The 23397-nt window shown below is 36.0% G+C and overlaps 1 protein-coding gene across 1 annotated transcript; it reads right to left on the reverse strand.

Annotated features, from left to right (window-relative positions):
* Positions 1–3094: 3094 nt before the first annotated feature.
* Positions 3095–23237, reverse strand: LOC127788392 (thylakoid lumenal 15.0 kDa protein 2, chloroplastic). Its single transcript, XM_052316582.1, has 6 exons — positions 22766–23237; positions 21133–21236; positions 3787–3877; positions 3618–3686; positions 3426–3535; positions 3095–3313 (listed from the first exon to the last, which is right to left on the reverse strand). Exons 1-6 carry the CDS (start codon positions 22956–22958, stop codon positions 3221–3223), a joined length of 660 nt encoding a protein of 219 aa, XP_052172542.1. The 5' UTR covers positions 22959–23237; the 3' UTR covers positions 3095–3220.
* Positions 23238–23397: the final 160 nt, after the last annotated feature.

The raw sequence follows: 23397 nt of genomic DNA on the forward strand, positions 1-23397 counted from the left end.
AGTTAATAGTCACGTTCATACAACACCTTATTTTGCACGACAATTCATAATTATTTTATTTGGATATGTTATATCTATATCACTATGTACGATCACAAAATGTTATTGGATGGAATTTGGGGACAGTCAAATACATAGACCGTGTCCAAAATCAACCAAGTTGTTAGAGACTTTGCTAAATTTCATTTAGAATTTAGTTGTTCAATATTGTACTACGGATACAACAATAAATTTGTAGAATGAAAATATCATTTTTAAGTCGTCTGAGCATGCAAAATAAGAAAATAGTCAGATAGCACGGGGAGGTTCTCGCGCAAACACTCCGACGCTTAAATTAGACACCGAGTATGATAAAAGAAACTGTATTAAAATTAATATCAAAGACCTCCCATTTTCCAAGAATGAATGTCTCCTTATTTATAGAGAAATATGGAGTGATTTAAAATGTAACAAAATTAAAATTCTTGTAAATAACATTTATCTTGATGGTGTCTATCTCTTATGGATGATATTTATCCTACGTTTTTCGGGGGTGAAATTTTTTATTGATGATGTTTATCCAAATATTTCATAATCATTTTAAAATTAGAATTCGCTATGGATAATTATCAATCATTTTCTTAGAATATTCAAAAGAATTTTTAAATATCGGACTTATCGTGTTTGCTCGCTTTGTGCGGAACACTCCACGATGGGAAATTTATGCCTTTTAGCCCAAAAAGAATCATGGGCTTTTCAACTTTTTTTAACTTTTTAATGATCTTTTACCTATGATACAACAATTGATCCTCACTCTTGTCTTTGGCTATAAGGCAAAGGAAATAGTACACTGATTATGCCTCGTCGCTATCGGGCTACTCGCATAACAAAAATCTTATACCTTCACATTAATGTCAGACTATTTGCTTGCAGGACAACAATTTTATTTCCTCCTCATTTTAGGATAATGGGTGATCACACAAGTTACAGTCACGTTCATACTACACCTTATTTTGCACGACAATTCATAATTATTTTATTTGGATATGTATATCACTATGTACGATCACAAAATGTTATTGGATGGAATTTGGGAGAGTCAAATACATAGACCGTGCCCAAAATCAACCAAGTTGTTAGAGACTTTGTTAAATTTCATCTAGAATTTGGTTATTAATTAATAAGCGAAGAAGTTCGACCAAACCACAATTTAAACCTGGCTATATTATATATTCAAGTTTAAACAATTCACTATTCAATTTAACTCTAATGTTTTTTTGTGTAAGTAAATTTAAGTCTAATGAATGATGTAACGACCTAAGTTTTTTACATTTAGAAACCTAAATTTGTATATCATTAATTAGAAGGATTTTATTAATGTCACGAGTCACATTGACTTTATTATTGTAGAATTTTTGTTATTGCGAGAATCACTTGTGTAAAAAATACTTACTAGAAGACTTCTGTATTATTATTATTATTATTATTGTTTTGATTATAATGAATTTGGGTTTGGAAGGTGGTGACTGTGTGTGAAAAGGATATCTTTGAAGTGTAATAAATATAAATGGATAATGACTGGAGAATTCAGTGAATTCTTAAATGACAGTTTAGGGTTTAAAATTTATGGTTTATGTGTTGTATTTTAATTAATTTAACAATTATTACTAAAATTTACTAAATCTTAATTAAATTTAAAAGGGTAACGAGTTTCCAAACTTTTTACAATATATATGTAACAGGAAAGGAAGGGTAGACAGTTGGGTGTTAAGACATTATGGCTGTGAGTGCTTTGGAGTGTGATTGTGCACGACATTGTCCTCCGTGTACGATGAATATTCGAGAAGCTTGTAAAGAGGTATTTTTATCATAAATTTCACCCTGAATTTTTTGACTTCTTTTTATTGGAAGAATGATATTCTAAGGGAAAATTTCACGTTATATTTTCAGATTTAGGATATATAAAAAATATTTTTTTCGTTTAGGAAAATATACATTGTAGATATTAATGATGTGTTATAATTTTCCTTTATCATAATTAGTTAATTATTTTAAATTTTATAAAATAATTAAAATACTCTTATATTTAAACTCATTCTTTTCTTTTCTCATTTTTCTTTTTTTTTCTCTCTCCCTCCCCCTCTCTCTCTCACAACCGGCAATAAACGATGACGATGATGATAAGGGCATTTAGTCGCTCACAACAACGATAAAAGGTGTTCATAGTGAAAATGACAATCGTAATCATATGTTGTCTCTTTCTCTCTCTCTAATTTCGTCTTGTTTTTATTTTTATTCTCTCTCTTTTTCCAACTCAAATATGAGTTTGAGATAAATAGTTTTACTTTCTCTTTATTTGATTTTTTTTTTTTCTTCTTTCTTTCTCTCTTAAAATCCAAATCTAAGTTTGAAATAAAATCTTTCGAGCTCTATATTTGATTTCTTCTTTTTCTTCTTCTCCTTCTTCTTATCTTTTCACAAATCTAAGTTTGTTGTTCATCTTGAACTTAGGGTTTTTATGATAAAGTGTTTTACTGGTTCTCTTCCTCTATCTATCTATTTGATTTCTTCTCTTTCCCTTTTGAATTCAAATCTAGGTTTAAGATGAAGCCTAGCGATGGCATCAACACAAAAACAAGTTCTAACGTGAGTTATTTTTATTTTTCAATATGAAAAGAGATGAGAGAAAATAAAAAGTAAATTGATCGTTTTATCCCTTTATTTAACAATAAAAGTGTCCATTGTTATTTATTTTATTGATAATAATAGTAATTATCAATATAAGGGCGTTTTAATCTCATTCACTTGTCAGATAATAAATTTAACTATTGACCAAACATGATTGTTACTTTTTATACAAACTTTCTAAAGTTTATTTTTTTATTTCCAGGTTCTATAATTTATTTTCTTTGAAGTAACTCTTTTAAATAAGTATATTCTTTTTTTTATTTGTTAGATATAAAGACCTAAGGACATGAAAGAGAAGTTAGGGAGGGGATTGTTTGAAAAAGAAAACCTTTTAATTTAGCATAAGAGTGTTGAAAAAAATCAAATTGTAAGGATTCAAAATATCAAAAATAAATTAAACCAAGTGTCTGTAAAATAAGAATAACCAAAATTGTAACAAATTTGAGTAAAATATATCCATAAGTCTCTATCAAGTAAAATGGTTTACAAAGTTAAGTGAAAGAAATTAGTGATACTTTTTAAGTGTATTTACTAGTTTACAAAGTTGGATAAATTATTTTACCTCGGAGCAATTATTTCTGCCCACTGGTTCCCTCAAGCAATTTGATATTGCCATGACAGCAGCTTCGATAGATGCATCTTCGCCCTGTTTCAAGGATCATAATTCAGAAGCCTTGTTCTTGTAAATCCGGTTTATCAGATGACAATTTTAGCTGAAAAAGAAAGGAAAGAAGAAAGAAAGAAGGAAGAAATTTCACCTTTTCTTTCCAGTAAAAGATGTTCCCGTATTTCCCTGCCAAACGGCTCCAGAAGCTACGCGGTATATCTAAATCCACTGATGCCCCCACGTTGAAGTTTATTATATTGCCTAATCAATAAAAACCAAGAAGCATTGGTCAGTTTATGGCTGGTATATATTGTACAAATAAAGTAGTTTATTGGGCTATTACCAAAGGTTGGGTCTGCAACGAAGACAATTGTTCTATCATCCACTTGCCAATAATCTTTAATTGCTAACCCTGCAAAACATTGGGAAATCTAATTGTTCCACAAAATATGAGATGCTAATCACTTAGTTCAAGAGTTAACTGAAGAAGTTTAGACACTGGCAAAGGCTACCAGGTGTGTCGGGATAGTTCTGAGCTAAAACTCTCAGCTTAAACCCGGTATCCTTCTCAATATCAGCAATCTCCAGAGCAAGCCTTTTCTCCTACAGAGCATCTGTACAGCATTAGCATATAACAGGAGCATGTTTCTGGTTTGCTACAAAACCTTTGACGTGCATAAAACACTATGACACTGAGCTCTTAAATTCCAGAGAAGGGGGATATGATGTTTTGCCATGAAAGATATTTTAACCAATAGAATGCCGCTATGAATCAAGTTCAGATATAGAGTCAATGATTGAATTGAAGCCAAAGCAGCTATGCAAGTTAAAGTTGACATAATGAAGGCATTGACAAAGTTTGGCAAAAGTGCAGTTGACATTGGATATCTAGAAGAGGCAGATTATATGCACATCAAGTGTTTTATCCCTTCTCTTAAAATTAGTGTTTGCTTTAGTAATGCATGAATTCATTAACACATTCAGATAGAGGTGTTATGGTGTATGCTATTTGCAGATAACATAGTGTTGGTGGATAAAACAAAAAAGAGAGTGAACACTAAGCTTGAGTTGTGGAAAAATAATTTCGAATCTAAGGGATTTAAATTAAGTAGAAAGAAAACATAATATATAGAATATAAATTTAGTAAGAATGCAAGAGTGGATGATGTTATAATAAAATTGAAAGACCAAATCATACAAAGAAAAGACCATTTTCGATATTTGAGATCAATGATTCAAAAATATAGAGAAATTCATAAGGATGTCATGCATAGAATTAAGGCAAGTTAGCTAAAATGAACAAATGCATCGGGAGTATTATGTGATGGTAAAATCCCATTAAAACTAAAAGGAAAATTCTATAAGACAGCTATAAGACCAGTTTTGTTGTATGGCTTAGAATGTTGGACAGTCAAATACCAGCATGAGCAAAAGACGAGCGTAGTGGAGATGAGGATGCTAAGATGGATGTGCGACCATACAAGAAAATATAAAATTAGAAATGAGGTTATTCATAATAAGGTAGAAGTAGTGCCAATAGAGAAGAAGATGAGAAAGACTGGACTAAAATGATTTGGTTATGTGAAAAGAAGACCAAGAGACGCTTCTATGAGGAAAGTTGATAAAATGGAACAATTAGTCAAAAAAAAACGGTAGAGGCAGACCCAAGAAGATTTTGGAAGAGACATTAAAGTTTGATATAAAGTGTATGGACCTAAATGAAGATATGACAAAAGACAGAAATACATGGAAGTCTAAAATTTATGTAACCAACCCCACATAGTGGGATAAAGGCTAGATATGTTGTTATTTTATTTATTTCTCCAATTCCATAACCTCTGTTGATTTATGATTCAAAATAAATTGATAAATTTTATATACATTTGGATTTCATTTCATTTGCATTTCATGTAACATTTGGTTCATATATTATGTTAAGTGGCCGATTATTTTAAGTCGTTGATCATCATTTGAAACCCTAAATCGAGCAGTTGCCAACGTTTTCCCCTTTGTATATAAGGCTTTCCTCTTGGCATTTCAATCGACACTATTTTCGCACACAAACAAAATGAGAACAAGCACTCAAGAGAAACTCACGAACAAAAGAAGAACTTGAAAATCGGAATTGAGAAGAACGCAAGGTAAATCCAATTTCTACTCTTTGTAAGTGTGAATCACTTGTTTTGATTGTTTGGGAGAGAGATTGGTGAGATTGAGTGCTGGGTTGCTCGGTTATTGAGCGATGTACTACGTTGCGTTTATATCGTTTGTGTTTTTTGATTTGTGAGTGACCGTGAGATTTCTTGTGAGAGTTATTGTGTATCTCTGTAAATCCATTGTCTATTATTAGTGGATTGACTAGGGTAAAGTCCTACCATGAGTAGGATCATTTTGATCCAAACATATAAACGTTGTGTTCATTTTTCTGTTTGTGTTGTGCGTGTTGTGTGTGTAATTTTCGTTTCGTTGTTTTTGTTCGGATATTCGTGGATTTTGGTACTGTCATGGTTGGTTATGTGTGTTTATTTCACAAGTATTAACAAGTGGTATCAGAGTCACTCAAGGCAGAACCAAATCGCATATTGTAAGATCCATTGGAGATTAAGATCCGAGAACAAAGAAGCTTGAAGGCGATCGGTAGATCCAAAGGTCGCGTCGTTCAGGAAAGATTGGAGGCCGCAATAAGCTTCCAACTTTTTAAGTGTCATATCCTTTTCTTTTCCCCCCTAATCCTTTACTATGTTCTTGAGTTTTAAATCGAAACCAAGACAGGGTTGGACGACAATCATTGTTCTTTAGTTTCTGGCATGATTATCTATCTCGCGTTGTTTACTGCCTCATTTTTGTTTACTTCCTGTTGTAAGTGCAAATCACTTGATTGTGTGTGAGAGATTGGTAAGATTGATTACGTGTTATTGCTCGGTATATTTGGAGAATTGTAATTTGATTTTTTGTAATGTCCTTGAGATTTTCTTTGAAACCTAGTTAGGGTTATAAGGATTTCAGAGAGCATTTTACTTATTCCCAATCCAATTTTTTTTGTTGATTCCTTTCTTTTGTTGTTCGTATTCTGTGTTGCTGGCTTTTGGTTTGGATTCTATGTTGTTGTTGTTCCTTTTTTTTCCTTGCAAGAATCGAACCAAAGATGGCACCTATTATAAAAGAGTGGGGCTCGAAAAATTTGAGGGCCACAGGGACTTCCACATGTGGCAGAAAAAGATGAAGGTCATGCTGGTCCAACACCGATGTGCGAAGGCCTTGACAAAACAGAAAGAAGGTAAGAAAGAAAAGGAGACACCTGAGGCAATGACTGATCAGGAGAAGCAAGACATGGATGAGCTAACGTTCAGGCTCCTTATACTCAGAGGTTGTTTGGCTTAGCGAATTGACCGCATATAAGCTATTTGTGCAGCTAATCTGCTGTGATGTGTTTGATAGTTAAGCGTTTGGCATATATAATTAACTTAAAAGCTATCCCACTGAAAAGCTGCTATAGCAACGTTTAGCAAAAGCTGGTACCCCCTAGCTTTTCCAAAAAACGCTGCATCGTTGACTAACAAAAATTCCAAAATATCCTTCATTACCGTTACCCAAAGCTCTCTTCTCCATCATCTTCTCTGAAGTTGTGCTCTGCCATTACCGTTGCTGCCGCCGTCACCCCTCCATACCGCCGTCGTGCAGTTGGGCCGCCGCAAGCAGTTCGTGTTGGTGGGTCGCGCCATCGCCTCATCTGGTTCCAGCCATCGCCTCATCAGGCGTCGCCTCCAGCCTCAATCGCCGCCTCCTCCATCGCTGGTGGCATCCCCATCTTGTAAGTGTATATACAATATATACACTTACAGGTATATATATATTGTATATATATATATATATTAATGGTACTATTTTTTAAGAAAAAAATAAAAGATGTATATATATTATATTAATATATTTTTTAATAAGTATGTATAATTTATCTAATATTTAAAAATAATATTTTTATAAATTTTATTTGTATTATTTAGCATCATGTCTATTTTAGTCTTTTTGCCAAGTTTTGACAACTTATCAACTTTTACAAACCAAACACATAACTATTAACTAACAGCTTAAAAACATATTTATCCAAATACACTATCAACTCAAACACTACACAACTTTTATACTAACAGCTAACTAACTTAAAAGCTCCAATTAAAAATGGTAAGCCAAACAACCTCTCAATCTCTCTGACAATGTCCTTAGGCAGGTAAATAACGAGGAAATTGTTGCAAAGGTATGGAGTAAATTGAGTCTTTGTATATGGTTAAGTCTCTCTCAAATAAAATATATCTTAAAGAACAACTCTTTAGTTTTATGATGGATTCTTCAAAAACCCTAGAAGAAAATTTAGATGATTTCAAAGTTATCACCATAGGCCTAGCAAACATAGACGAAAAGATTTCTAATGAAAACCAGGCAATTATACTCTTGAATTCCCTACCAGATTCATATAAGGATATGAAAACTGCTATAAAGTATGGAAAGGAATCCCTTTCTTTAGAAGATGTTTTGGTAGCCTTAAGGTGAAGAGATCTTGAAACAAAGAAAGAACAGAAATTCAGTTTTGTTAAAGGTCTATATGTTAAGGAAAAGTCTAATAAGAAATCACATTCTAGAGATAAGAGTGAGTCTAGAACTCAATCTAAGAGTAAGGAGAATTCAAAACCAATGACCTGTTGATTTTGTAAGAAAGAAGGCCATCTTAGAAAAAATTGTCCTTCAAGATAGAAGGATTATAGGCAAGAAAATGTAAATCTCTCAGATGGATATGAGAATGGAGAAGGGTTAACCATTTTAGAAGACTTGGCATAAAAATTAGGGCGAATAGGCTTAAGAGGGCTGCAAGAGATAAGCAAGTAAGGTATTTTGGATTAAAAAATAGATTGGTAATCTATAGTTTAGTAAATCCTGTATTATGGGTAAATCCCAGAGTGTAGTTTGCTCCCTCTATTTTTAGGGTTCTCCCTTGTTCTTTTCTTTCTAGGGCCCAATGTTTTTTCTTTTCGTTATTGATGATTATTCTAAAAAGATTTTGAATATTCTTCCTTAGGTATAAAAGTGAAGCTTTTGAAAAATTTAAGGAATGAAAATCTTAGTTGAATATCAAACGTTTTTAAAAACTGATAATCGTCCTAGAAATTAATGTGCCTAATCTCATAGGATTAGTCAAGCCTAAACAAACTGATAATTTTTAGTTTGAGGTGGAAATGTGCAAATCTTAAGGTGGAACCTTAGGAAATACCATGTTTGATGATAGCCCTAGTGTCAGCGCCGATACCCTAATCATAGTAGACTCAATAGAGTTAGATGATCTTGTTGCCTTTAGTGAAGTCCATAGCTAGAGTTTGTCCCAGGTCATATGTTTGAGCAAAGCATTAATTTTTTGCTCAATGTGCTCCCAACGTAACTGTGAGAGTTGCAGGGTCTCTAGTCAAATCCATTATCAATCCATTCTTAAATCAAGGTGGAATTTGTTGATTTATGATTCAAAATAAATTAATAAATTTTATATACATTTGGATTTCATTTCATGTAGCATTTGGTTCATATATTATGTTAAGTGGCCGGTTATTTTAAGTCGTTGATCATCATCTAAAACCCTAAATCGAGCGGCTGCCAATGTTTTCCCCTTTGTATATAAGGCTCTCATCTTGGCATTTCAATTGACACTATTTTCACACACAAACATAATGAGAACAAGCACTCGAGAGAAACTCTCGAACAAAAGAAGAACTCGAAGATCAGAATTGAGAAGAACGCAAGGTAAATCCGAATTCTACCATCTGTAAGTGTGAATCACTTGTTTTGATTGTTTGGGAGAGAGATTGATGAGATTGAGTGCTGGGTTGCTCGGTTATTGAGCGATGTACTCTATTGCGTTTACATTGTTTGTGTTTTCTGATTTGCGAGTGACCGTGAGATTTCTTGTGAGAGTTATTATGTATCTCTGTAAATCCATTGTCTATTATTAGTAGATTGACTAGGGTGAAACCATACCGTGAGTAGGATCGTTTTGATCCAAACACGTAAACGTTGTGTTCATTTTTTTGTTTGCATTGTGTGTGTAATTTTCGTTTCGTTGTTTTTGTTCAGATATTCATGGATCTTGGTACTCTCATGGTTTGGTTGTGTGTGTTTATTTCGCAAGTATTAACAACCTCCATGTGCATCTCTATGCCCACCCCCTTCTCAACCCACATGATCATTTAACTCACCTTTTATAATGATCTTCTCTCCTCTAAGTAATTCTTGTACCAACCTGGTAAGGTCACTAAGATGGCAGTGATTATCCCAAGACAATAAAAAAGATGTATCTGGATATTGAAACAAGACTCAAAATTGATGAGCAATTAGAAAAGTTTAAAAAATGAGAAGGATTGTTTGGCATGAGCATGCCTACTTTAACAAAAGACAAGAAGCAACCGAGTATTATTTTGATTTAAAGTTTGCATTTTCAAATTTCAATTGCTAGCTCCTTCAAACTAATTAGACTAATTAGTTTTCTATTTTTCTATCTTAGCTTTATGGTGGGAAAGAATGCAAAGAGTTACAAGACCTTGCCATACGAGTCTTAATTCTCACATGTAGTGCTACGAGATGTGAAAGAAATTAGAGCACATTTGAGCATGTCCATTCTGAAAAGAGAAATCGTTTGGAACAACAAAGATTAAATGCTCTTATCTTTGCGAAGTATAACATTCAACTTGAATTGAGGCAAGCCAAGATGGACAAAAGAGGTGAAAATTATGATCCTATTATTATCCTAGGGTAAACAAGGGTTTTCTTGTTCGGTGATCCATTCATCATCGAACTCCATATCACTCAAACAAATAGGATAATAATTTTCACCTCTTTTCTCCCTCTTGGCTTGCCTCAGTTCAAATTGAATGTTATACTTCACAAAGACAAAAGCATTTAATCTTTGTTGTTCCAAACGATATCTCTTTTTGGAATGGACATGCTCAAATTTGCTCCAATTTCTTTCACATCCCGTAGCACTACATGTGAGTCTTGTTTTAATATCCGGATACATCTTTTCTATTATCTTGTACAAATTAACTTTAACTTCCATATCTGCATTAAAAGACTTATCATATTGAAACCTTAAAAAAAATGCAATGCAAGTAAGAAACAATCAAACATATGCAAGGATTTGTTGGTTATAGGAAATATGATTTTAGAAACTCACTTGGGATTAAGAAAATATCCCGCCATATGGAATGGCCTACAAAGTTGCAAATCCCATCTTGTATCAATAATGTTCCAAATGAGCTCATACTTTATCTTTTGATGGTTGAAATTTTGTGCAATTTTCTCCTTTGCCTTATCCATCGCTTCATAAATGTATCTCATTGCCAATTTCACATCCCTATCAACAAGTCTTAAAACTTTAACAAGTGGAGTTACACACTTCAAGCAATACTTGACCGATTTCCAAAACTTGTCATCGGATAACAAGATTGCTCCCACTTTAATTGCATCCACCTTAGAAGTATAATGACTTTTAACCCACTCTTCTGATGCAAACATAGCCCCAAGAAGAATCTTGTTTTCCTCAAAGCTCCTCAATGTAAGAAATGATGTGGCAAACCTTATAACTCCCGGCCTCTTCAACTCTCTCTTCTTAGAGAACTTCCTAAACATGCTAAGGACCCAAGCATGTCTATAAATGTATACACAAACTTCTTTAGCCTTCTCTATTGTATCTGTGAAAATAGGCAACCTATCTATATCATGTAATATCAAATCAATGCAATGTGCAACACAAGGAGACCAAAATAATTTTTTTCTTTAATCCATCAACAAGTCACCCGCAGCTACGTAGACCGAAGCACTATCAATCACCACTTGAACAACATTTTCCTCCCCAATTTCCTCCACCAATGAATCAAACAACTCAAACAACTTTTGCGTATCTTTTATAACATCAGAAGTGTCGACAGATTTAAGAAAAAATGTTCCACTTAGACTATTCACCAAAAAATTTGTAAAATACCTACTTTTCATATCCATCCACCCTTCTGACATCAAAGTACAACCGGTCATTTTTCACTCATTTTTATACTTCTCTAGCATTGAGTTTACATTGTCAACTTCCTTCTTCAAAAATGTAACTCTAGCCTCATGATAATTAGGAAGTTTTAAACCCTTACCATATTCACCAACTACTTCCATCATTGAAGCAAAAAGGGGACTTTTTACCAAAACGAAAGGCAATGCATGTCCATACAAAAATCTAAAAATGCTATGAACAACGGGCTCCCTTTTCTTAACCATTGCATTTAAAGTTTGTTGTTTTTCTTTCCCTTTAGTGACAAAGACATCCATACTAGTTTTTCTATTTCCTCCTACCATTTGAACTTCTTTCTCTTCTTCTTGGAAACTTCATTCACCTTTTGTCTTTCTAATTCTCCTAAGATCTAAATACAAAGTTCCATCACATTATCCAAACATTGTGTACAAGAAGCCACATTATCATGATCACCCGCAAAATGGTGTTTCATTCGATTTATCCCTCCCCGTCTTTCAAATCCACAATAATTGCACTTTAAATTCATTATATTTCCATTAATTCAAGAGCAATATTCCCAAGTAGGATCATTACTCTTTGTTGTAGATCCCCTTTTTGATCTTGATGCCATATTCAACAAGAAAGCAAAGAAGAAGAAGAAGAAAGTAACGCATCTGAACTTGAAGTCTCACCTTGATTAAAGCACTTGCAGTAATGCAGGAGGTTTTTCTTCTCTATTTCAGCTCCTGACATTTCATATCTCAAACTCAAGCAATTTATTTTCTTTCTTTCTTTTCTAATTATGCTTTGCTTATGACGTTACAAATATCTCACCAATTTTGAAAAGGAAAAATATTTGATTAAAGCACATGCAGATGCAGTCTTGCGATTCACCAATTCTTGCGATTCACGTGATTCGGTGTCAATTTTTGCGATTTACAGTCGATTCTTTTACAATTTCAATTCACCATATAGATTCGACTCGTTTCCTATATGAATCAAGTCGAATCGTACGATTCGAATCGTAAATCATACTATTAGGATTTGCAGTAGTTGAGTTCTCAAGTCTCGGTATAGGGCTTTGTATGTAGTGAGAATGATTTTTTATGTTTAGATTTTGAGTTTTTAAATGTAACAGAAATAACTTGTTGTAAGTTATTTCCGACAATCCTTGTTATTTCATTATTTGCATATAAGTCTTTGGTTGTAACCGCATCTATCTTGTTATAAATAGGAGGCGGATAGGTTCTGGGGTGGGGCAATTAAGCATTCATTCTTTTTCAGATTTTCTTGCACGATTTCTAGAGAGAATTAAGAGAGAGTTTTGCTTGATCCTTGTATTCTCGGGAGGGAGGCTATTGTTCATAGCCAAGAGTGTAAGAGATGGAGTGTTGTATCCTACTAGTTTATCTAGTGGATTTTGTCTTGATCACTGGCAGTCTGGATGTATGACATTTCATGTCTGAACCAGGATAAGTTCTTGCCTCATTTACTTTCTGTTATTGCTCTTTGATTTACTCTATTAATATGTTATTCTGTTTCTGTTACTATCAGGTGAGTGTGGCTAAGAGAAAGTGGTAGTTCTTGTGTGAATAATCGGTCCTAGACTCAACACATACGATTCTAATAACAGTGATAGTAGGTGATCCCCCTTCCCAATTAAGACCTTGAAGGGCCCTACATTTCTCCACAGTAAGTCCCAGTTTCTCAGCTGTTTGGCTATGCATAAAATGGTGGGTACTGCCACAATCTATCAGAATTTGGGTGAAATAGTTGTTGACAGATCCAATTAATCTGATGGTCTTAGGACTGGTCTGCCATTTCAGAGCATGATAACTGATCTTAGTAGTTTCTTCCTCCTGGTCAGGGTTTAGTTCCAAATTTTGCTCCTCCTCTTCTTCATCTCCTGACTCCTCTCCCATTAAGAGTAGATGCCTGCTTTTGCACTTGTGGCCAAGGGTATATGTTTCATCACACAGTTATAGCACATGCATTTTTCTCTCTTGATTTTCATCTCAGTAGGGGTGAGTCTCCGAATTGGTATAGGGGGTTGGGTGTTAGTTTAGTAATTGGGGTTGAGTTTGTAGGTCTGGAATGGATTGGTGGAATGGATTGGTGGCGGTCCCAAAATGGATGCAGGGTTATGTTGGGATCTGATAGGTTGTATTTTTGGGGATTTAAACTTCTCTTCATGTAATCAAGCTAGACCAAAGGCTTGGGTTAGGGTAGTTGGCCTGTGAGCAACTACTTCTCTGTGTATATCTGGCTTCAGTCCAGCTATAAAGCAACTGATCATAAAATCAGAGGGTACCTATTAACGGATTGAGTCCACAGGCTTAGCTAGATCAGAAGCTAAGCCTTTCAAAGACCTCCTTCCTTGTCTACCTATGTTGAAAGCTAGGGCTCGTTAGAGAAAACCCTTCGATCTCTTGCACACAAAGTATGCTGGAAAAATATTATTCTTATTGGCCATATTCAACTACAATAGAGTCTTTATAACATAATCTTGGAGACTCTTAATAGGAAACAAATTGCAAATCTCCTAATTAGAATAGGAAAAGAGCCAACAATATTAGGAAATAAGAAACTGACTCAAAATAAGGAAACAAATCTCCTAATCAAAATCAGAAAATGTCAACAGATATGTTCCAAATTTGGTCCCAATGATTGATTATGATTGATTCCTAAATCAATCAATGATTTCTTGATTTATTTCCTATTCTTGTTGTATATCTTTTATTGTCATTCTTTCTATAGTTGTTGTATCTTACAGATTTGTATTCTTTCCTATTTGTATTCTTTCCTTATTCTAGGATTAGAATCTTGCTAGCATTTAGAAACTTCCTAATCAGTAGAGGAAGTTCTGTGTGTATATATTACCCCCATAAGGGAGAATTAATCAAGGGATTCACATTTTCAGTAAATACTTTTTTGACATGGTATCAAAGCCAGCTACCTTTTGTTCTCTTCGTAGCTGAGTTTTTTCCTTCTTGCTATCTCCGGAAAACTGTTGCTTCATTCACAACCTTTCTTTTCGATATGTCAATCACTCCTAATCTGACAACAACCCTAGAATTGACTGCTACTAGCAGCACAACAAATACTCCATTTGTTGGTTCTAGAAGTATAGGATCAGGAGGAGAATTGCAAAATCTCCAATTAGCCTATAGGTTGAATGGAAAAAATTACCTAAAATAGTCCCAACTCATCCGCACGTTTCTCAAGGGGAAAGGGAAACTTAGCCACTTGCTGGGAACCGGTCCGAAGGAAGGAGATCCTATGTTCTCGGCTTGGGATGAAGAAGACGCCTTGGTTATGTCATGGTTGTGAAACTCCATGGTACCTGAAATAAGTGATACCGTGATGTTTCTACCCACAACCAAGGATATTTGGGAAGCTGTTAACCTCACTTATTCAAAAGTTAAGGATGTTGTCCAGATATACGAAATACGGACCAAGTTGGCAGCAACTAAGCAAGGGGGAAATCCATTACCGAGTATGCTAACATCTTGCAAACCTTATGGCAGGAGTTAGATCATTATCAAAGTCTCAAGATGAAATGCAGCGAAGATACTGCACTACAAAGAAGATTTGTAGAAAAGGAGAGGATATATGATTTTTTGGCTGGTCTCAACATGAAATTTGACCCGGTAAGAGTTCAAATACTAGGAAAAGATGATTTACCTTCCCTTAATGAGGTAATTTCTCTAATTCGTGCTGAAGAAGGAAGGAGAGTAGTAATGCTAGACACTCCTAAACTTGAAATTTCTGCTCTAATCTCTCTAAAGACTCCCAGTAAAGAGCCTAGAGATGACAAGAAGGTGGTAGACAGAAATACTCTATGGTGCACTTTTTGCAAAAAACCAAGGCACACCATAGACAAGTGTTGGAGATTGCATGGAAAACCAGCTACCAAGGGAGGACAACCGAGGGGCCAAGGACATAGTCAAGCCTATATGGCCAGCAGTTCTCAAGAAAGTGAGCAAAAGAAACCAGAACCAAAAGATGAACTTAATAAAGCTGAAATTAAAAGGCTAAGAGGTTTGTTGGAATCTCTTGACAAAATGACTAAAAAAGGTACTTGTTCCCTTGCACTTTCAGGTATTTCATCTCAATCTCTCTCTTTTCATGCTTCGGGAATTACTCAACCTAATAAATGGATCCTAGATTCTGGGCAACTGATCATATGACCTCTTTTTCCAATCTATTCATCACCTACAGCCCATGTCCAAGCTCAAAAAAGATAGCCATGGCAGATGGATCCTTGACCACTATTGCTAGTCAAGGACATATCATTCTTAATGAAAATCTTATTCTTAAAGATGTTCTCCATGTTCCAAAACTGTTCACTAACCTGATTTCTATCCAAAAGTTAATTTTGGACAGCAATTGCAGTGTTAACTTTTCTTCTAATATTTGTAAATTCAGGGACAGGAGCCGAGAAGGATGATTGGGCTTGCTAGGGCAAAGGCTGGTTTATACTATCTAGATGGACCAAATGGGAAGGAGACAAAGGAGGAGGTTCACCCTATGTCATCTTTAGTTCTGTCCAATAAAGATCAGATTTTGTTATACCACTCTCGATTTGGTCATCCTTCTTTTTCTACTATTTGAGTCATGTTTCCAGCATTATTTAGAGATCTTGATATTAAAGATTTCCAATGTTCTGTTTGTGAATTCGCCAAACATAAAAGGGTACCTTATCCTTCATCAAATAAGAGGACTTCCCTTCCGTTTTCTCTAATCCATAGCGATGTTTGGGGCCCCACAACTGTCCCTAATATTTTTGGGGCACGATGGTTTATTGTGTTTGTGGATGATTGTACTCGAGTTATTTGGCTTTTTCTCATGAAAAATAAATCTGAAGTTAGTACAATTTTTCCTTCCTTTTACAACATGATTAGTACTCAATTTGGAGTAGAAATCAAGAGATTGCGGTCTGATAATGCTAAAGATTACTTCAATCAATCCCTTACAGCTTTTTTTCATCAAAAGGGAATCATTCATGAGTTCTCTTGTCCCTACACCCCCTAACAAAATGGGGTGGCACAAAAGGAAAAATGGGCACTTACTAGCTATCATAAGAGCACTTCTCTTCCATCACAATGTCCCTAAGCATTATTGAGGAGAAACTACCCTAACAACTACATTTCTTATAAATCAGTTGCCTTCTAAAATTCTTGATTTCCATAGTCCAATTCAACTCTTGACAAGATTTTTCCCTGATCTTCATATTCTTAGTGGTTGGAAACCTAAAGTCTTTGGTTGTGTTGCATTTGTTCATATCCATGGTCCACATCGGAGTAAGTTAGATCCTCGGGCTCTAAAATGCATCTTTGTTGGGTATTCTTCTACTCAAAAGGGTATAAATGTTATCATCCTCCTACTAAACGATTCTTTGTTTCTGCTGATGTGACTTTTGCTAAAAATTTATCATATTTTAGCAATAATCAGGGTATCCAAAATCAGTCCACTACAAATGAAGATTAGCTTATTTTTCTTCCCGACCTTCAGCCCAATTCTTCTAATCTTTCTCCTGCCGATCCTAAAGATGTTCCTAACATGACTCAGGAGGAGCCTAACCCTAAGACACCTCACCCATTGCAGGTCTACTAGACGGCAAGCATCAACTCCTTGCCCAATGCAGGTTCCTACATCTAATACGTCTCCTGCACCTGCTATTAGTCCTCAATCTATTACAAATGATGACATTGCCAGCCCTTCTAACTCCACATCAGGTAACTCTTAGATTCCTGAGCCTATGGATTCTATTTGTGAACCTCCAAATGACCTTGATTGGCCCATTGCCCTTAGGAAAGGCACAAGAGCATGTACCAAACACCCTTTACACTTGTTCTTGTCCTATTCCAAGTTATCTTTTCCACATAAAGCCTTTTTAACCAACCTTCACAACATTCCCATTCCTAAACATTTTTTCGAAGCTTTAAAGGATGAGAATTGGAGAAATGCTATGGACGTCGAGATGGCATCCCTAGAAAAGAACAATACTTGGGACTTAGTTCCATTGCCCAAGAGTAAACACCCGGTTGGATGTAAGTGGGTTTACACCTTAAAGTACAAATCAGATGGGTCTCTTGATCGGTACAAAGCACGTCTTGTGGCCAAGGGCTATACTCAGGTATATGGGGTGGATTATCTAGATACATTTGCTCCGGTTGCTAAGCTCAATACTGTAAGAGTGCTTTTGTCCCTAGTTGCAAATTTAGGCTGGTCACTTCACCAATTTGATGTAAAAAATGCTTTTTTGCATAGGGATCTAGAAGAAGAGGTGTACATGGATTTGCCACCAGGGTATAGTCCAAACACTCAGGGGAATATGGTATGCAAGTTAAACAAAGCTTTGCATGGCCTTAAACAGTCTCCTAGGGCTTGGTTTGGCCGGTTTGCACAAGTTATGTTAAATCTCGGATATAAACCAAGTCAATGGGACCATACTCTTTTTATCCATCACTCGGCCACAGGGGGAGTAACGGTGCTAATTGTTTATGTTGATGACATTGTAGTCACGGGAAATGATGAGGAAGGAAGAAGAAAACTCAGAGACTGCTTAATTCATGAATTTGACATCAAAGAGTTAGGGGCGATTAAGATACTTCTTAGGTATAGAAGTTGCTCATTCTAAGGCAGGTATCTTCATTTCCCAACAAAAGTATATTGTGGATCTTTTAAAGGAGACAGGGTTGTTAGGTTGCAAGGCAGCTGCAACTCCAATCGAGCCTAATCACAAGTTGGGTGAGTTCCTAGAGGAGAAGGTAGTTGACAAAGGGTCCTACCAATGACTGGTAGGCAAGTTGATTTATTTAGCCCATACCCGGCCAGATATTGCCTATGCAGTAGGAGTAGTAAGCCAGTTCATACATGAGCCTAAAGAGACCCATCTAAGAGTTGTTTATAGAATATTACATTATTTGAAAGGAACACCAAGGAAGGGAATTATGTTTAAAAGAGGTCAAGGTATAAGTATTGAGGCCTATACGGATGCAGATTATGTTGGTTCAATGGTGGATCGGAGGTCTACTTCGGGTTATTGTACTTTCCTAGGAGGCAACCTTGTGACCTGGAGGAGCAAAAAACAGCATGTTGTAGCTCGATCTAGTGTAGAGGCGGAGTTTAGATCAATGGCTCTAGGTGTTTGTGAACTACTTTGGTTGAAAATTCTTTTAGATGATCTGAAAATTGAAGTGACAGGTCCTATGAGACTTTATTGTGACAATAAATCAGCCATAAGTATTGCTCACAATCCAGTTCAACATGACAGAACTAAACATGTTGAAGTAGACAGGCACTTCATCAAGGAAAAGTTGGATAGCGGCTTAATTTGTACTCCATATATACATTCTTGTGATCAGCTAGCAGATATTCTCACCAAAGGACTACCTGCAGCCGTATGCCAAAAAACTATCAACAAGCTTGGAATGGATGATATTCACTCTCAAGCTTGAGGGGGAGTGTCAACAGATATGTTCCAGATTTGGTCCCAATGATTGATTATGATTGATTCCTAAATCAATCAATGATTTCTTGATTTATTTCCTATTCTTGTTGTATATCTTTTATTGTCATTCTTTCCATAGTTGTTGTATCTTACATATTTGTATTCTTTCCTATTTGTATTCTTTCCTTATTCTAGGATTAGAATCTTGCTAGCATTTAGAAACTTCCTAATTAGTAGAGGAAGTTCTGTGTGTGTATATTACTCCCACAAGGGAGAATTAATCAAGGGATTCACATTTTCAGTAAATACTTTTTTGACAGAAAATACCCAACAATATTAGGAAATAAGAAACCGATTCAAAATAGGAAAAGAAATAATCCTATTCAGTTTTGGACCTAGTTTATGCTTGTAAATTTGGGTGATTGGAGGACACCTTGTATTGCAGATATGAGTACCCCTACTACTTTGGTTGACAGATCTTTGAATTTAGTCTGGTAATCCTATACACTGTGAGTTTGGATCAATTTGGATAGTGCACCCCTAGGATCATCATATGCAGTGGGACCAAATCTGGTTAATACAGAGGTCTCAAATTTGGCCCAAGTACTCAACAAGTTAGAGTGTTGCATCCATTGGAACCAGCTAGCAGCTGGTCCATCAACATGCAGAAAACTTACGGATCTTAAAGAGCCAATCAGAAGGGTCTTGGCCATCAAATCTGGGGCATTCCACCCTTAAGGACCACGGTAGGACTTGTAGACCATGCAGGTTAGGATCAGGTGGAAATATGGTTTCCTCTGTATTTGTTTCAGGAGGGGGAGCAGTTGAATTGCAGTTGGGATCTGGAAATTGGGTTGAATTGGGGTTGAGCCGAGGCTGTGATCTGGTGTTGGTTGCATTGGTTTCAATTGTGTTCTGGTTGATGTGTGCGAATAGCAGTGCATACTCTCCTGCATCTGCATCTGCAACTGGACCACTCGATTTTCAGTTTTGGCCTGCCAGTTTCATAATTCCATGAGACTTCGATTCCCAGTTGTGATCTGGTGAGTTTGTACCTCTGCCAGGATCCATTCGTTCATCTCCAGGCATGGCTGATTCACCTTTTTCCAGTATCTGACATGTCTGCTCTTCTGTGATCTTGGATCTTGTTCCGTCAGCCATGGTTGATCGGAGATTGGTGACTGCCTCTCAATGAGAGCACCAGTTGGTAAGATCATGAGATGGCAGTGATTACCCCAAGAACTTAGAAAACAGAGAGAAAGAGAGAATGAACAGGGAAAGAAGAAGGCAATTGTGAAGTCTCCTTGATTCCAAAAATAGGCTTGCAATTTGGTTCCGTACAGCAGTTTTGGCGCTAAAGGTGGGCCATGTGCCTGTCACATTCTTCACACACAATCTCTTATTATAGAAGCTGCATTTACAGTTATAAATGTACTTGAAATGCAATTTAGGAGACATTTAGAGCTATAGTGTTTATCAAACTATAGGCAGTCTTCACTTAGGATCTCCACTTTATTCTAACAGTTTGGCTGGCTTCTTCTTCATTCTTTGGCTCCTTTTTGGTATCTGCTGGACCTCTTGAACATGGTCCCCATCACAACCCCTCTAAATCTTCCAAAATTGTCTTTATCCCCACTCCTATCCTAACCCAACTCATAGGCATACGTGCTAACAATATTCATAGTTTATTCTCCTAGAACAACTTTAATAGTAATAACCTTATCTCCTATTCTCTTCACATCTGCTACCCCATCCTTTAAAATTTTACCCAAAATAATCCCCACTCCATTATTTGCCCTATCCTTCTTTTAGTACTAAAATTTATATCCAGATTCTGTCAACATTTTAGTCTTCTCTTCAACCAATCTCCTCTTTGCTCCTAATGATCATGTCCACCACTTCAATAGATTTTCTTATCAAATTCATGATATTCCATGATCCAATCGTTAATGGAAGAAAACCAAACCAAACTGACATTTTTAGTCAGCACGGATTGTAGTTAAAGCCAATATGCCAAACCAAACTTCCTGGTTCACAAACAAGGAAGAAAACACTTAATGGAAGAAAACAACAAGCCAGAAAGATCATGCATGGGATTATTTTCTGAGCCTCAAATTTAGAAGAGTAACAAAGATAGTAAGGTTCATGAATGAAACACCACAATTTTCATGAGGATGAGAAACTAAAGCTCATTGACCTGGATCTTGTCCAACTAATTTAAGGCTTTAAGCAAAAGCCTTCTCCTCTCTAGAATTCTTATATTGGGGTCATTAATTAGAATTCTTTTATGGGGGTTGTTGATTGTCCAACTAGCAGATAAAACTTACCTAATGCCTGCATTACAACTTAATGAAGTAACAAAAACCAGACCTGGCCATCCGAAAGGAATCCAGCTGCATCGATAACTGTTCTAAACTCTTGTGGAAGCAACTCTGGCTTGTTAACCCCAACTTTTCCTTCAGCAAATCCAACTCCTACAAAATTCAGTTTGTTCATTTTTAAATTTGTGATAATACTAAACCCAAATACTCTTGAGTTAAAAATGAATTTCCAACTATTTGGTTGAATAAACTTACACACTGTCAAAAGTTATGTTATTTCCGGGATTTGATGTATAACCAGTATTTTTCAGACCTATCACAATGAATCAGTAACTGGGTTGAGTAATATTTTGCATCCTACAAGCTATTAATGTAACTGATCATTTCTGCGAAGCTCCCTCAAGGGGTGGATGAAATAGCCAGGGAGATGCCTTAATAAGCCGAGGTCCTCAGTCGAGTCATCCTTTTGGGACCAGCCCCAAGTATTTTTGCAAATGATTATCCAGCACATACAGCATACACATGTTCAAGAATTAGCCAGATGCCCTTAGAGTCCTTTAAGCAGTTCAAAAATTTGAGAAAAATAAGAAAAGAGATAAAACAACTAGAAAACTGACAAAAATAAGGAAAAAAAAGAAACCAACAAACATAAAGAAAATCATACTGCCAGAACTTTAAGGATGACCCAAAAAGGGACCTTCGGGGTAGTGCTCTGACCCGAAAAGGGGGGTGGTTAGCCAGGGGCTGGATACAAGAAACAGTAATAGCGAGAAGCAGGTATGGAGTAACCCACCCTAGTTATGCAACAAAGGTATAAAGCACCTTACACATCTTTGTTATACAATAACAGTAATTAATAATAGTAAAAGTAAAATACCCTCTTTCTATGCAGAAGATTGAACATATCTTCACTTTAACTTTCCAAAAAATCTATATGCTTCAAAATTATGGTATTTTTCCTTTGTTTTGTACACTTTTGACATGTCTTCTATTTTGGAGATTTTATGCATATCCTCCCTAGTTGCACAATTTAATCTGTTGACCTCGTTTAACTTAGGCAAGGAGGGAAGCAGATGATCAGAGTAGGGGATGGAGGGGTTTATGTAGCTGGCTCGCTGTGGATGAGGAAGAACATTTCATTACAAGTGGGGTAGATTAAAATCGAGCTAACTTATCCCACCCGTCCTTTACAATTAAAACCAGGGAGTCAGGGATCATCTAATGGCATCCCAATGCACAAAACTACATACTTTGTGAGGATTGGGGGAGGCTGGGATCATAGATTGGCGAAGAGCCACTTCGAAGTATAGATAGAAACAGCGTCTCTGAAGTAAATCTAACCACTAAGATAAGTCCTGTGCATGTAAGCTTGCAATTATGGGAGCCTTGTGCACTTACTTATATAGTTGTTTCCCCTAACCATTGCTTTGCTTAATTCTATTTTTGGGACGACGGTTTTAATGAGTTCGTGCTCACCAATTTTTCTTTCTTTTTTTCGGAAATAGCTCATCAATTTTTCAAGATAGCACAAAACCATAACCAGGCAACAATAGAATCACTGTTCCACAAAAAATCAATAGTGAAGTGCGGCGAATGCTTCAACTATTGTGTTAAAGTCCAAACAATAGTACATGCCAATGTTGATAAGCCGGAAAAACCAAGAAACTAGAGGCTTTACTGACCTGAAGAAATAGACAACGCGAGAGATAGAGCACCAGAGAGCGCGAATTTCAGCGATTTGGATCGAAACTCAGCAAGCGAATTGCTGAAATCGACGGAATTGTGGGTTGAAGAGTTGCTCGGCGAAGAGAGACGGGAGGATACCCTGGTATGTTTTGCGAGAAATGGTGGGTGAAGTTGAAGAAGAAAAGCCATTCGGGATTTTCTCTTCGTGACTCTGCACCTACAATTTCAAAATGTCGCTGAAATCTTTGGTCTTTTATGGGTTTTGGATAGGAACAGAGAGAGAAACTGTGGTGGTGATGTGATGATCTGCGTGTCTGATAACGAACCAACCAGTTGTTCAACATCAGGTGCTGCTGCAAGCGAGACAAGGTGAGGGAGGCTGGTTGGATTCTTCAACATGCTTGCGACTCGAATGAACGATCATATTGATAGTCAAAAATTTATTTTTCTAAGAAGCAAAGAGAAATCTATTTGGTCGACATGAAATAAATTTGAGAGAAACGAAACAAAATAAAAGGACAAATTGAAATTGTTTACTGTTTTGTTTAGTTTAAAGGGGTCAAAAATATGAAAAGAGAATTTTTAACTTAATAATTTATGTATGTATATTTATTTTGGTGAGCAATAG

The sequence above is a fragment of the Diospyros lotus genome, chromosome 13, assembly GCF_014633365.1.
Source record: "Diospyros lotus cultivar Yz01 chromosome 13, ASM1463336v1, whole genome shotgun sequence".
In the NCBI taxonomy this organism is placed as follows: Eukaryota; Viridiplantae; Streptophyta; class Magnoliopsida; order Ericales; family Ebenaceae; genus Diospyros; species Diospyros lotus.